Genomic DNA, 12,081 nt, shown 5'->3' with positions numbered 1-12,081 from the left:
TTTGATTTTATGCAAAAAAAAACGTTTTCTGAATCACCATGTTGACTGTTTGTCTGTCACTCAGGCTATTGGAAACGCAAAAACCACCAGAAATGACAACAGCAGTCGTTTTGGCAAATACATCGAGATCGGCTTCGACACCCGCTACCGCATCATCGGCGCCAACATGAGAACATATCTGCTGGAGAAATCACGAGTGGTCTTTCAGGTGAGTGCACAAATGCACATTCAGGTTTGGATGAACGCACACACACACACACACACACACACACACACACACACACACACACACACACACACACACACACACACACACACACACACACACTCAACACATTCACACATAACCTGTTTTGTTTCACTCATTTCACTTTTAAAATGACTTACTCTCACTCCCGGACTCATTGCAGTCTATTAACCCTGCCTCAGACATCACAGACAAAAAGAACAGAGTTAACCTCTGTGCACGTCTGCATCGATACTTGAAGGGTCTCCACACATAGCACAGCATACTCACAGTTCACCAAGTGGCCGGTTTTCAGGGTTGAGGAGTTTCTCGGTCTTTTCAAAGTAGCCTGAGGAAACAGTGGTATTATTGTGTCCTTCAGTCACATTAGCTGGATTCCTTATAGCAAATGTCCTTCCTGCTGAAGTGTCCTCATGTCTGTTCCTGGACACATTCTTACAGGGTTATAAGAGAATTTCCTACAAACCAATATTTTGATTTGTCATTGCATTTGTCATGACCTTTCTTCTACATTATCTTGTTTCCTTGACAGTAATAAATGCAGTAATGTATTTACATCTTGCACTGCAGCTATAATTGAACACATATAAGGATTTGTTTGCTGTTGTAGGAATCACTGTCTTGTTGCCAATACCTGAGTTATTGCCTACTGCCTGATTCAGCTGTTGCATTCTGGGAACAGATCACAGATGAATTACTTTAGGATTACAGCAGACTTTGTTGTTCCCCTAAAAACTAAGACAACTGACTCAGTTCCCTCAAAGATTATTGATAAATCAAGCAACACGCGCACACACACACACACTTAAACATAACATCAAGAACACCCATGATATCGGTGTATCTGTGACTAAAACAGTGTTGGATCTTAGCGGCTCATATATGACTGTGGAATCGCTGCACACACATGAAGACACACGTACAAGAAGGAGGAAACATGCTGGACTCCTCAGTTCTCCCAGTAGACACCACAGCTACTGTTGCACCATTAGATATAGATAATCAATGTATTCAGTTTGAGATCTTATGATTTGACTTATATAATATGTGATTTTCCACTTGCATAAAAAAACAAGCTCAGTGATTTGCAGCATCTCACTGTACTTGAACTGCTGATGAGTCATCAGTCACGGTGCTGCTGACTGCAAAATTCTGTGATCCAAATACTTTAAAACTGTATTGGCAACAAGATACTGTAGCAGCACTGACTAGAGGACTCCTTACAGGACATTTACCGTTCTCAGCATAGTGATAACAATAATGATAACTATGCAAGAGCTACAGTATTAATATCTTAGGATATCTGAAATATTATCTCGTGGGGAGGGTTAGTTTGCCTCAGGTCATCTCATTTATAAAGCAGCGTAGGCAGCCAGACAGGCAGACACATCGCTACCTCGTGTCAACAGGAGGAAAAAAGCAAACAGAATGACAGTAGATGCGAAGATTACCCGTCAGTCCAGCCCAGTTCTTTAAGAGTAGGAGAAGTATGCAGCAGTTACTTCCTTGTTCACAAAGTAGGAAGAAGCACGGTAAACCCATCCTTTGAACAATCCTCTGTCACACTGGGCTGCAACATTTTGGCACTCCTTTTCCTCCTACTTTCTGTCTTTCTCTTTTTTCCGATCTTTAAGTTTTTGTTTCTCTCTCTTAAAAACCTCCCAAAAAGTCACACAGAATCAAAATCAGTGCACGTTTAAAACGCACTTGTCTTTACACAATATTTTATCTTATTACTCCTGTTTTCTTTCTTCTACCCTCTGTAAAGCTCTGTGTAACTACTCTCAACTCAGTTTTATTTAGTTAATCTCTTACATAACTTTATTGTATCTTTTGCTCTACCATTAAGTGAGTAGGGCAGCATATTGATTTAATAAAAGAAATTGACATTTTATTTCTGCACACACATACATACATACAGGTGCACTCACACACTCTACTGTCGTGGACAACTCCACTTAGGAATGAGGAAGTTGTTAGTAGGAAGACGCAATAAAGTTCCTCCTCATTTTTCACATGCTTGGCTCCAGTGTCACCCGTTTATAGGTGTGAGTGTGTGTGTTATTGTGTGTTTGCAGTCAGTGTTTGAGTAAAGTAGGACATAGGTGACAGACTTTAAAGCTTGTGGCCTTTACATTTTGTTTCCTGCTTTGCAACATGACTTACTTGTTTGCAGATATACTTAATAATTCATACTCGTATAACAAGAGTCCAGCAAATCTATCATGGGTATAAAACAGTCATGTCACATATTGCCTGTAGGTCTGGATTAACTTGTAAGTGTCATAAAATAAACATGTTAACATGCTCATCTGGTGCAGCAACTGAGCCACCTGCTTCAGTGCAGCTTCCTGGTGTCAAACTGTCATATTGTATAATTATGAGGCAGATATGATCGTAAAGAAACAGGTAGACACAGGCAGCTGTCCCTGCACGACATACTAGGTTGTGATGAGAATCAAATATTTGAAGGTTAGATCAATAATACTTGTGATCTATTTGAATAAACTGAGCATGCTGCAGTTGTGTGTGTAACATTACTCTCACATTAAAATAAATGTTTTTTACTTTCTTCCAGGCGGATGAGGAGAGGAATTATCATATCTTCTATCAGCTCTGTGCATCATCCCATCTGCCTGAGTACAAGAAACTGAGGCTGGGTAAATCTCATACATATACACACATACCACACACACACACACACACACACACACACACACACACACACACACACACACACACACACACACACACACACACACACACACACACACACACACACACACACACACACACACACACACACACACACAGAAATCAAAATAAACTGACATGAAAAAACAAATTCATCATTTTGTTCAGGAAAAACTGAGTGATGGTCTAAAATGAATTATATAGTAGTTTATTGGCTGTTATTAAGTAATTACTAATTATGAATGTGTTAGTTGATCTATAAAATGATAACATGCACAATAACAGTAATTCATATCCACCTCATGCACTCAGCTCTGTGGTTGACTCATCGAGGCAAAAAAAAAAAAAGTTTGTCATTATTTCCTGCTGTATTTATCCCATTAAGAGCCACATGTAAACTGCACCACCAGCTGGAAATGATCCGGCTGTGAGCCCAAGATAGGGTATAAAAAAGATGCCCCCCCACCCACTCCACATCCCCCAAAAAAGACCCTCACTGACCACGGTGAGGTGCCTGAAAAGAGTGGCCACGCATCAGATCAGTTTAGATGCAGCAAACTCATTGACTCATCAGTGGTTGAACAGGCTCTCATACAGAGCGCTCCTACTGTGGCCCTGCACCTGCTCATCCCAGTCATGGGACACACACACACACACACACACACACACACACACACACCCACACCCACTCACGCTGCTGGCACTGTCACTTACAGCAACTCAGTTGGAACACACACACACACACACACACACACACACACACACACACACACACACACACACACACACACACACACACACACACACACACACACACACACACACACACACACACACACACACAGCTGCTGTCCTTTTCTCTCCTGCTGACTTCCTGGCTCGGTAAATGGAGTGGTTGTCACGGCCGTGTCAGTGCCTCTTGTTGCCAGGCAACAGGCCATGCCTTAATTCGGTGTGAAGTGTGCATGAAGACACTGATTGTGGTGAAGTTGGACAGAAGAGCGTCGCTTTGACTGTTCTCTCAGACCCAGAATCATCTGCAAAGTCTTGACATTTGGTCGTGGAGCTATAGAGGATGCATAGAACATATCCACCTAATTTAAAGTAGGTGATAATAAACAAAAGAGAAAATAACTGTCTAATGTCTAACCCTTTTTTCCACTGGGGGAGCAGTGTTTTCTCTTTAATCCATGGCACTTACTGTAGATTCCGACTGAGCATTATTTGGGGATTCTCATGTTCCTCTCAGCAGCACCAAACAAATTAAGACAGTTGCTATTTGCAAGGCAAGCATCATGTCTGACTGAGATTGTTAATTTACCGCTGTTGCTAAAATGTCCCGATTCATGTCTTAAATTATGTAAATGGTATTTTCCTATTTAATTCAGAAGTATGAAGGAGGATGCTGCATGTTTTCTTCCTTTATTTATTTTTCCTCTCTCTTCATTCAGGCAGTGCAAACGACTTCCTGTACACAAGGCAGGGACGCAGCCCAGTGATCTACGGGGTGGACGACACCAAGGAGCTTTGCACCACTCGCCATGCCTTCACATTGCTCGGTAACACACACGCACACACACACAGCTGTGTGGGAGATGCAATTTTTTAAACCAGGGGTGTTATGCATGAACTGCTGTCAGTGTCACTAAGTAACTTTGTGCATGTGTTTGTCTTCTGCAGGTATCAATGAGACCTATCAGATGGGGTTGTTCCAGGTTTTGGCTGCTATTCTCCATCTGGGAAACGTGGAAATAAAGGACAGAGATTCAGACAGCAGCCTCATTCCTGTGAGGATAATATTTATAACTGATTTATTACTGACCGTCAGTGAGACATGTCTAAGCAAGTTGCTTAATATTTATAAATTTCTGTGGTTGAATCGGTATGCGGTGTGATTGGTTTGGTTTGGATTTTTTAAACACAATTATTTTTCTGTTTCAAGTCACATTTTTGTTTAGTTTCAGTCACATTTTACACAACAAGCCACTCAGTAAAACCTCTAGAGATAGTCAAATTGTCTTTATAGTCTTGATAAATGCTGCATCCATTGCCAGTCTATTTTTTTTTATAATAGACTGAGTCTATGTTATAATAGACTGCTGCCATAAGCAGCGCTCAGTTTGAATTATTTAAATGATCCACCGCAGCAGTTTTCCTTTCAAAAACTTGACACCAGAAAAAAATCATATCAAACTCTCTGTGGTAAAAAAAAAAAAGTCTTGGATGGGAAATTAACATTAATATCATGGCCTTTAATATTATCTGAAAACAATTATACATCATGGATTACTATTATATTAATTATGAATGTGATGGATGATGACCTATAAAAAGACATTATGCACCCATTCCTATTGACCACATTACTCTAGTCACTGTGCAGATAAAGGGATGTAGATACAGGACAGCTATAAGGAGTGCATATGGTCAACAGAGTTAGAGATGAGAGAAGAAGTAATGAGTCAGCACTTTAATTCTGAACTATTTATTTATAGCATCAACCTCCTGGTCATGACTAATACCCCCTCCTTTTTTTTCTCCGTAGCCCAACAATCGGCACCTGACGGCGTTCTGTGACCTGGTAGGAGTGACCTACCAGGACATGTCTCAGTGGCTGTGCCACAGGAAGCTGAAGACGGCCACAGAAACGTACATCAAGCCCCTCCCTCGTCTGCAGGCCACTAACGCCCGTGACGCGCTGTCCAAACACATCTACGCCAAGCTCTTCAACTGGATCGTAGAGCATGTCAACAAGGCTCTGATCACCAATATCAAACAGCACTCTTTCATCGGGGTGCTCGACATCTATGGGTACGTCTGTACATTCGCCTGTCTGAGTGGGATTAGTTTTCCAGAGGAGTAACGAAAAGGGAACAAACTTATTTGAGTGTTTTTCCTTCATTTGTCAGACTTAAACAAACGAAGTAAAGAAAAATAAGATGAAAAATGTCATTAACGTTACTGCTGTAAATAATTGAAAATAATAATTTCAGGAAATATGTGAAAAAAAATATCAACATCAACTGATGATCAACAGACGAAACTATCCATGTGAAAGCTGGTTAACACTCCACTGTTTCTTTCTCACAAGGTTTGAAACATTTGAGATCAACAGCTTTGAACAGTTCTGTATCAACTACGCTAACGAGAAGCTCCAGCAACAATTCAACATGGTGAGCAGCATGTGTTTTACCTCTGGAATTGCACATTATATTCAGAGATGTGAAATATTACTGTTTATATAACACAAGTATTCAGCTTTACCTCCGACTTCATGTGTGTGTCTGTTTGTGTGCAGCATGTGTTCAAGCTGGAGCAGGAGGAGTACATGAAGGAGCAGATCCCCTGGACTCTGATAGACTTCTATGACAATCAGCCCTGTATCAACCTCATAGAGGCCAAGATGGGAATCCTGGACCTGCTGGACGAGGAGTGCAAAGTACTTTTGATTTAGTCAGATGAATCACATTTACAATACAGAGAGCATTGTTTCCAACTAAAAAATACAAAAAAATACTTTTCCCATGTCAGCCTATAATAATGTATGCATGGGAACAACAACTGAGCGTATACAATTACATAAGACTTGATCATTTATGAATGCAGTTGAGGGAACAAGCAGGGAAAGTAGAGTCCATGTTGAGAGGAGGCTTGTGGGTTGAGAATATTTTTTTTCCACTCGCACCCACATCCTGCTTTACATTTTACACACACACACACACACACACACACACACACACACACACACACACACACACACACACACACACACACACACACACACACACACACACACACACACACCTACATGTATATTTCACATCAAAGTGTCCTGCTGGAAGGACACGGTGACCACAGTTTATACAGTTACACAACAGTTTATTTTCTGTCTTTCCACTTTACATAGAGAAACTATTCATGCTCATTAGATACTGATCATCTTCCACAGTAATTCAGACAATAGATTAGGTCATAGTTTCTATGTTTTAGTTTTTATTTGTTTGTAAAAGTTTCACACAACTTATATAAGTTAACTTGCTTGTATAATGGCCAAAAGGCTTAAATATCATTGATAATTACAGAATATACACTGGATGCAGGCATGACTTTTTTTTTTTAATGAATGAATAATTTTATTTTAATTTTTACTACTCACCTTTTTTTACAATATTTCGCAAAACAATTTTGATCGACTTTTCTTTGATGATGGTAACAACATGTCAGCTTTAGTATCAAGTGCACAGAGCTCATATCTGTAGCTTCTACACTTTCATAGCTCAGCCATATCACTAACAAAGCTAACTAATCTCTATGGCTCATAACCTTTACAGGGTCATTTTATCAGCTGTTGACATTTGAGGTGGGCCATGTTGCTTACATTACTGCAGGGAACTGCGCTTGTTGAAGGAATGTGTGCAATGTTTGAGTGAAAAGATAGAAATATCAGTACAATGCAATGATTCGCAATCTCATAACAATAGCAGTTGATTCACACTAAGGTTTGTGTTGGAGGGGTTTTCACTCACGTTAAGTTTACCCTTGTGTTCCTCTGATGGCCTCCTCTGTGTTTTCTCCCTGTGTTTGCCAGATGCCTCGAGGTTCAGATGACTCTTGGGCACAGAAACTGTACAACACTCACCTGAAGACCTGCTCCCTCTTCGAGAAGCCACGCATGTCCAACCGCGCCTTCATCATCCAACATTTTGCTGACAAGGTGGGCCTCAGCGACATTGTTTGTTTGGCAGTAATACACAGTGTTAATCACACTGTGCTCCGGCAGGGCAGGTATCGGTTTGAAGGATGAGTGTGCGGTGTTAGTTTGCCTTTTTAAGCTGCGTTTAGGAGCAGATTGGCTGCAGTGTCTGCTGCAGTGCTGGTGTGATATTTTTAGGATCGCTGTAGGACAGATGACTTATTTTATTGTTATCACTGTTTTCATACAAAAGGGGCATGTTTGCAATGAAGTGTTGTGTGTTGTGTGTGTGTGTGTGTGTGTGTGTGTGTGTGTGTGTGTGTGTGTGTGTGTGTGTGTGTGTGTGTGTGTGTGTGTGTGTGTAATTACCCTTAGTGTCATAAGTCTCATGTTGCAATCAGAAAAGGGTTCTTTTTCCTTTCTTTTTTTAGGTCCTTACTATAAGGTTTCAGATAATCGGGTCAAGGATTAATGTAGGATTTCCCCTGAGTTCTCCTGGTATTATAATACAGTAGGATTCATTTGGAAACACTTCTGACCAGATGATTTGCAGTGATTGATGTTGGCCTATTAAAAGACACGTGTATAAAGAGTTTGGGCTGTATTTAACCTACCCTACAGACCTTACTGTGTGCCAGTGTTGCTGGTCACCTCAATTTGACTGGAAACCAAGAGACGAAAACACAGTGTTACATAAAAAAGGTTATATGTCCATTTTATTAAGCTTAAAGCAGAAGTAAGTGATATATTTGTGTTAATATAAGTCTTAAATAGTTATATCTTCCGACAGCAATCACTTACATAGAGTGTTTGGTCTGAAACACGGGTCTGTCAGTCCCTCTGCTCTGCTCTGAGCCGAAGAGAAAACATTTATCGTATCCTACAGTTTTTATCCAATGAGGAGAGAGAACGGCATGCAGGGCTGTGTGTGCAGCCAAGGGACGCCGTGAATGTGGCGACGTCGGGATGAGGACTGTTATGGTGCGTTCAAGGAAACTCGTAACTCCGACCTGTGAAGTTGTATCAGTTCGATCTGGTACGAGTTCACAGGTCGGAAGTTACGAGTGGCCGTTATAGTGACTTTCACAGGTAAAACAGGTCGGAAAAACACGAGTGGGTTGCCTGGAACGCTACAAAGTCGTAAATTGTGACTTGAAGCTGTAATTTACGATTTCAAAAGCCTGCCTGGAACGCAGCATTAGCGAAAACGACCGGATCACTCACTTCTGCTTTAATGAAATTATCAGTTGGTCTGGTGAATACAGATCCTGCAGATCTGTGCCCCTCTGAGGAAAATCTAAAAATTCACACAAAAAATTGCCAAAACATGGCACCTTGCTAGTCAGGTGGAAATAATTAAAAAACATTTTTTAGATGGGTTACACTGTACAGTAACACAAGCTGTTGTTATCTTTTTTGTTGATCAGGTTGAGTATCAGTGTGACGGTTTCCTGGAGAAGAACAAGGATACTGTGAATGGAGAACAGATCAATGTGCTGAAGGCCAGCAAGGTGAGGTGCACACGCACAAACACAGACACACAGACACACATATACTATACATTACAGTGCATACAGTAGGTCAAGAGCAGATTCTGCCAAGGCAGCATAGAGACGGACAGTAAAGCATCCTGCAGTGTGTGTGTGTGTGTGTGTGTGTGTGTGTGTGTGTGTGTGTGTGTGTGTGTGTGTGTGTGTGTGTGTGTGTGTGTGTGTGTGTGTGTGTGTGTGTGTGTGTGTGTGTGTGTGTGTGTGTGTGTGTGTGTGTGTGTGTGTGAACTGCCAAAAGAAGCCTGAGGCTTTGGCGCTGGGTGTGTGCGGGAAAATAAACCTTTGTTTCTCAGGGAAGCAGCGCCCTCCACTGGCCACATGGGGATAATGTCAACTCAAGATTTTTTCAGTGAGGTTTATGTTTTGTTTACAGATAACAAAACTGAACACAGGCACACACACACACTGACCCACACCGAGAAATTGGGTTAGTTTACTAAACATGACCCAATGAGTAATTTGTGCTCGTTTTGTCAAAATGGGACACAATTTTGAAATATCCAACAACTTTTACATTATTGATCAATATTTGTTGAACATGTTGCTCAAAATCTAATGGAGCTGAAAATCCTTATGTGAGACTCTACATGGTGATCCAGTCGGTATACACACTCCATGCACGTGCTGTTGAGCCTAAATAAGTGAGATCGCATCTGAATTAACATCACGTGTGTGTGTGTGTGTGTGTGTGTGTGTGTGTGTGTGTGTGTGTGTGTGTGTGTGTGTGTGTGTGTGTGTGTGTGTGTGTGTGTGTGTGTGTGTGTGTGTGTGTGTGTGTGTGTGTGTGTGTGTGTGTGGGTTCAGGATCAGTGGATAAAACCCGGTGAGGTCAAAAAGGACCAAAGCTTTTAAATCCTTCCAAATGTTTTGGCTGCATACATACTCATGTGCACACACATGCATGTTTGTCCAAAACACTCACAGAGACCTTGACTGTTCTCTTATAGACTTGGACATGAGCAGAGCTGGGTAAGGGTTAAAATACTGTCTGCTCTAACCTCTAACACAACCACCTAATATACACACACACAGACATACACACTTGTGGTATTATTGTTGTAATGGAGATCAGTGAGATTTAAACAATTGAGATTAAATCCTAATGAGATTTTAATAAGATTTAGTCTAATTAAGTTTCTTTTAGTTCTCAGCCAAGCTTATCCCATCATCTGTTGTGCGAGTGTGTGTGTGTGTGTGTGTGTGTATGAGCTGTTGTGATTATTTGCCCATACTGTACCTCGCTTTAATCAACATGTTAAAAATAGTCTATTTATTTATTCACCAAACACTCACCCACTTTATTTTCTGCCTAAAAAGTGCCAGTTATTCTACAAACATTCAGCAACTAACTATTTTCATTGCATCGCCATATAACACAGTGGCATACAACATGTGGAAAGTAGAATATGCTGCTGCACTAAAAGTTAAAACATGTCTTTGGGTGATTGGGTAAACACATTATCTCACAATGAAAAAGGGCAACACATACCAGTGTCTTGATGTGTGTCGCTGGGATGCGCCACTTTTCTTTGTTCCCATTGCTGACACGCATCAGCTCACCAGTTGTTATCTCAGAGCTCCGCACACTAACAATTAAATATTTCAGCATCTCCATACGACTCCATATGCAGATACAGTACCTGCACTACTGCACTGCAACCTGGGAAATACACACAAGAGTCTCACCTGAATGCATCAACATCTGCCTGTAGCTCCAAGCAGTCGGTTGCTCTGCAGAAAGCCTGATGCTTTACAGCAGACAAAGCACCTGCCGCTCTCTTGTGTAGCTGTATTTCGAATGCAGACGTATCAAAACGTGATCATCCCATCATGCTCCTCACATCTCTGTACTGTACATCATCATCATTAGTCTGCCTGGTTTTATTTCCTTTCCGGTTTGAATCATGAATGATGTGTATCGTAGTCTTTGATGGGGATGGTAATGATTTTGAACTTGGTTTTTGGTTCCTTTCCTTTTAATGTCATTGTGTTTCTGTTTTCACTGTCTCCATGTGTTGTCCATGTATGTTTGGTTCTGTCCTCATCATGACAACCCTTCCCTGCCAGCAGAAGGTAAACAGAGGCGTTCTTACAACGCTGGGCCGCCTGTAGCTCTTCTCTTAGCTCCTTTTTTTTATCTCTTATCTTTCCTCCTCCTCCTCTATCTCTCTGTTTGGCACTGACTTACCAGCACTGAGGAGATTGAAGTTTTTTTTGTGTGTGTGTGTGTATGCCTTTTGTTTGCTGCATGGGGAGCACTAAAGGCACTCTGAGAGGAGAAAAGGGGATTGGACATTAAAACAAGGGACAAAGAAAGGAGAGTATTATGTTTTCAGAGTGATGCTGAGAGCGAGCAGCACGTTAAGCCTTTGTGGCTCTGGCTGTCCTGCCTTATGGAGGTGGCGAGAGAAGCAGCATGGCGACGCTCAGAGCACAGCAGGAGGACGTGAAGCTGCACAGATAACACAGCCTTCTCCTCATATAACCCCAGTGTTATATGAAACATGACTGATGTGTGTGTGCTTTACTAAAGGGCATACATAGTTATGTCATAACATTGTGGTAAAATAATATTCTGCAAACATATATGTCAATAGTATATTGCCATATATGACAAAACATAACCTTTCATTATTTTCATTGGCTTTTTATAACATTTTAATGACTGTCTGACTGTGAATGAGTTTAACAAACGCTAATCAAGACGTCAAATGATATTACTCACTCATCTCTGTGAAAATGTTGAGTTTAATTAACTCTCATGTCAAACTGTCTTTAGATTTCATTAATAGGCTTGTTTTTTTGAGGTTTATACATTTTGAAATTAAAAATATCAGTATGCTCAAATTATATCTGTCATCCTGCTTTGCCTTTGCATATTTGCACCACGCAGTAAG

At 41.0% G+C, this 12,081-nt stretch overlaps 1 protein-coding gene across 2 annotated transcripts in view; it reads left to right on the top strand.

The window, feature by feature from the left end:
• myo5aa (myosin VAa) overlaps nucleotides 1-12,081 on the top strand; it is a 51,323-nt gene that overhangs the window by 21,458 nt on the left and 17,784 nt on the right. For both annotated transcript variants that reach the window (XM_084001800.1, XM_084001799.1), the window contains exons 6-14: nucleotides 65-208; nucleotides 2,826-2,907; nucleotides 4,393-4,500; nucleotides 4,622-4,728; nucleotides 5,487-5,752; nucleotides 6,033-6,114; nucleotides 6,240-6,380; nucleotides 7,530-7,655; nucleotides 9,062-9,145. In XM_084001800.1, coding sequence (XP_083857926.1) covers nucleotides 65-208; nucleotides 2,826-2,907; nucleotides 4,393-4,500; nucleotides 4,622-4,728; nucleotides 5,487-5,752; nucleotides 6,033-6,114; nucleotides 6,240-6,380; nucleotides 7,530-7,655; nucleotides 9,062-9,145 — 1,140 coding nt within the window. The remainder of the gene's footprint in view (nucleotides 1-64; nucleotides 209-2,825; nucleotides 2,908-4,392; nucleotides 4,501-4,621; nucleotides 4,729-5,486; nucleotides 5,753-6,032; nucleotides 6,115-6,239; nucleotides 6,381-7,529; nucleotides 7,656-9,061; nucleotides 9,146-12,081) is intronic.

The sequence above is a fragment of the Trachurus trachurus genome, assembly GCF_905171665.1.
Source record: "Trachurus trachurus genome assembly, chromosome: 3".
NCBI lineage: Eukaryota > Metazoa > Chordata > Actinopteri > Carangiformes > Carangidae > Trachurus > Trachurus trachurus.
The sequence above is the reverse complement of the archived record's forward strand: the minus strand, read 5'-3'. Positions and strand labels throughout refer to the sequence as shown.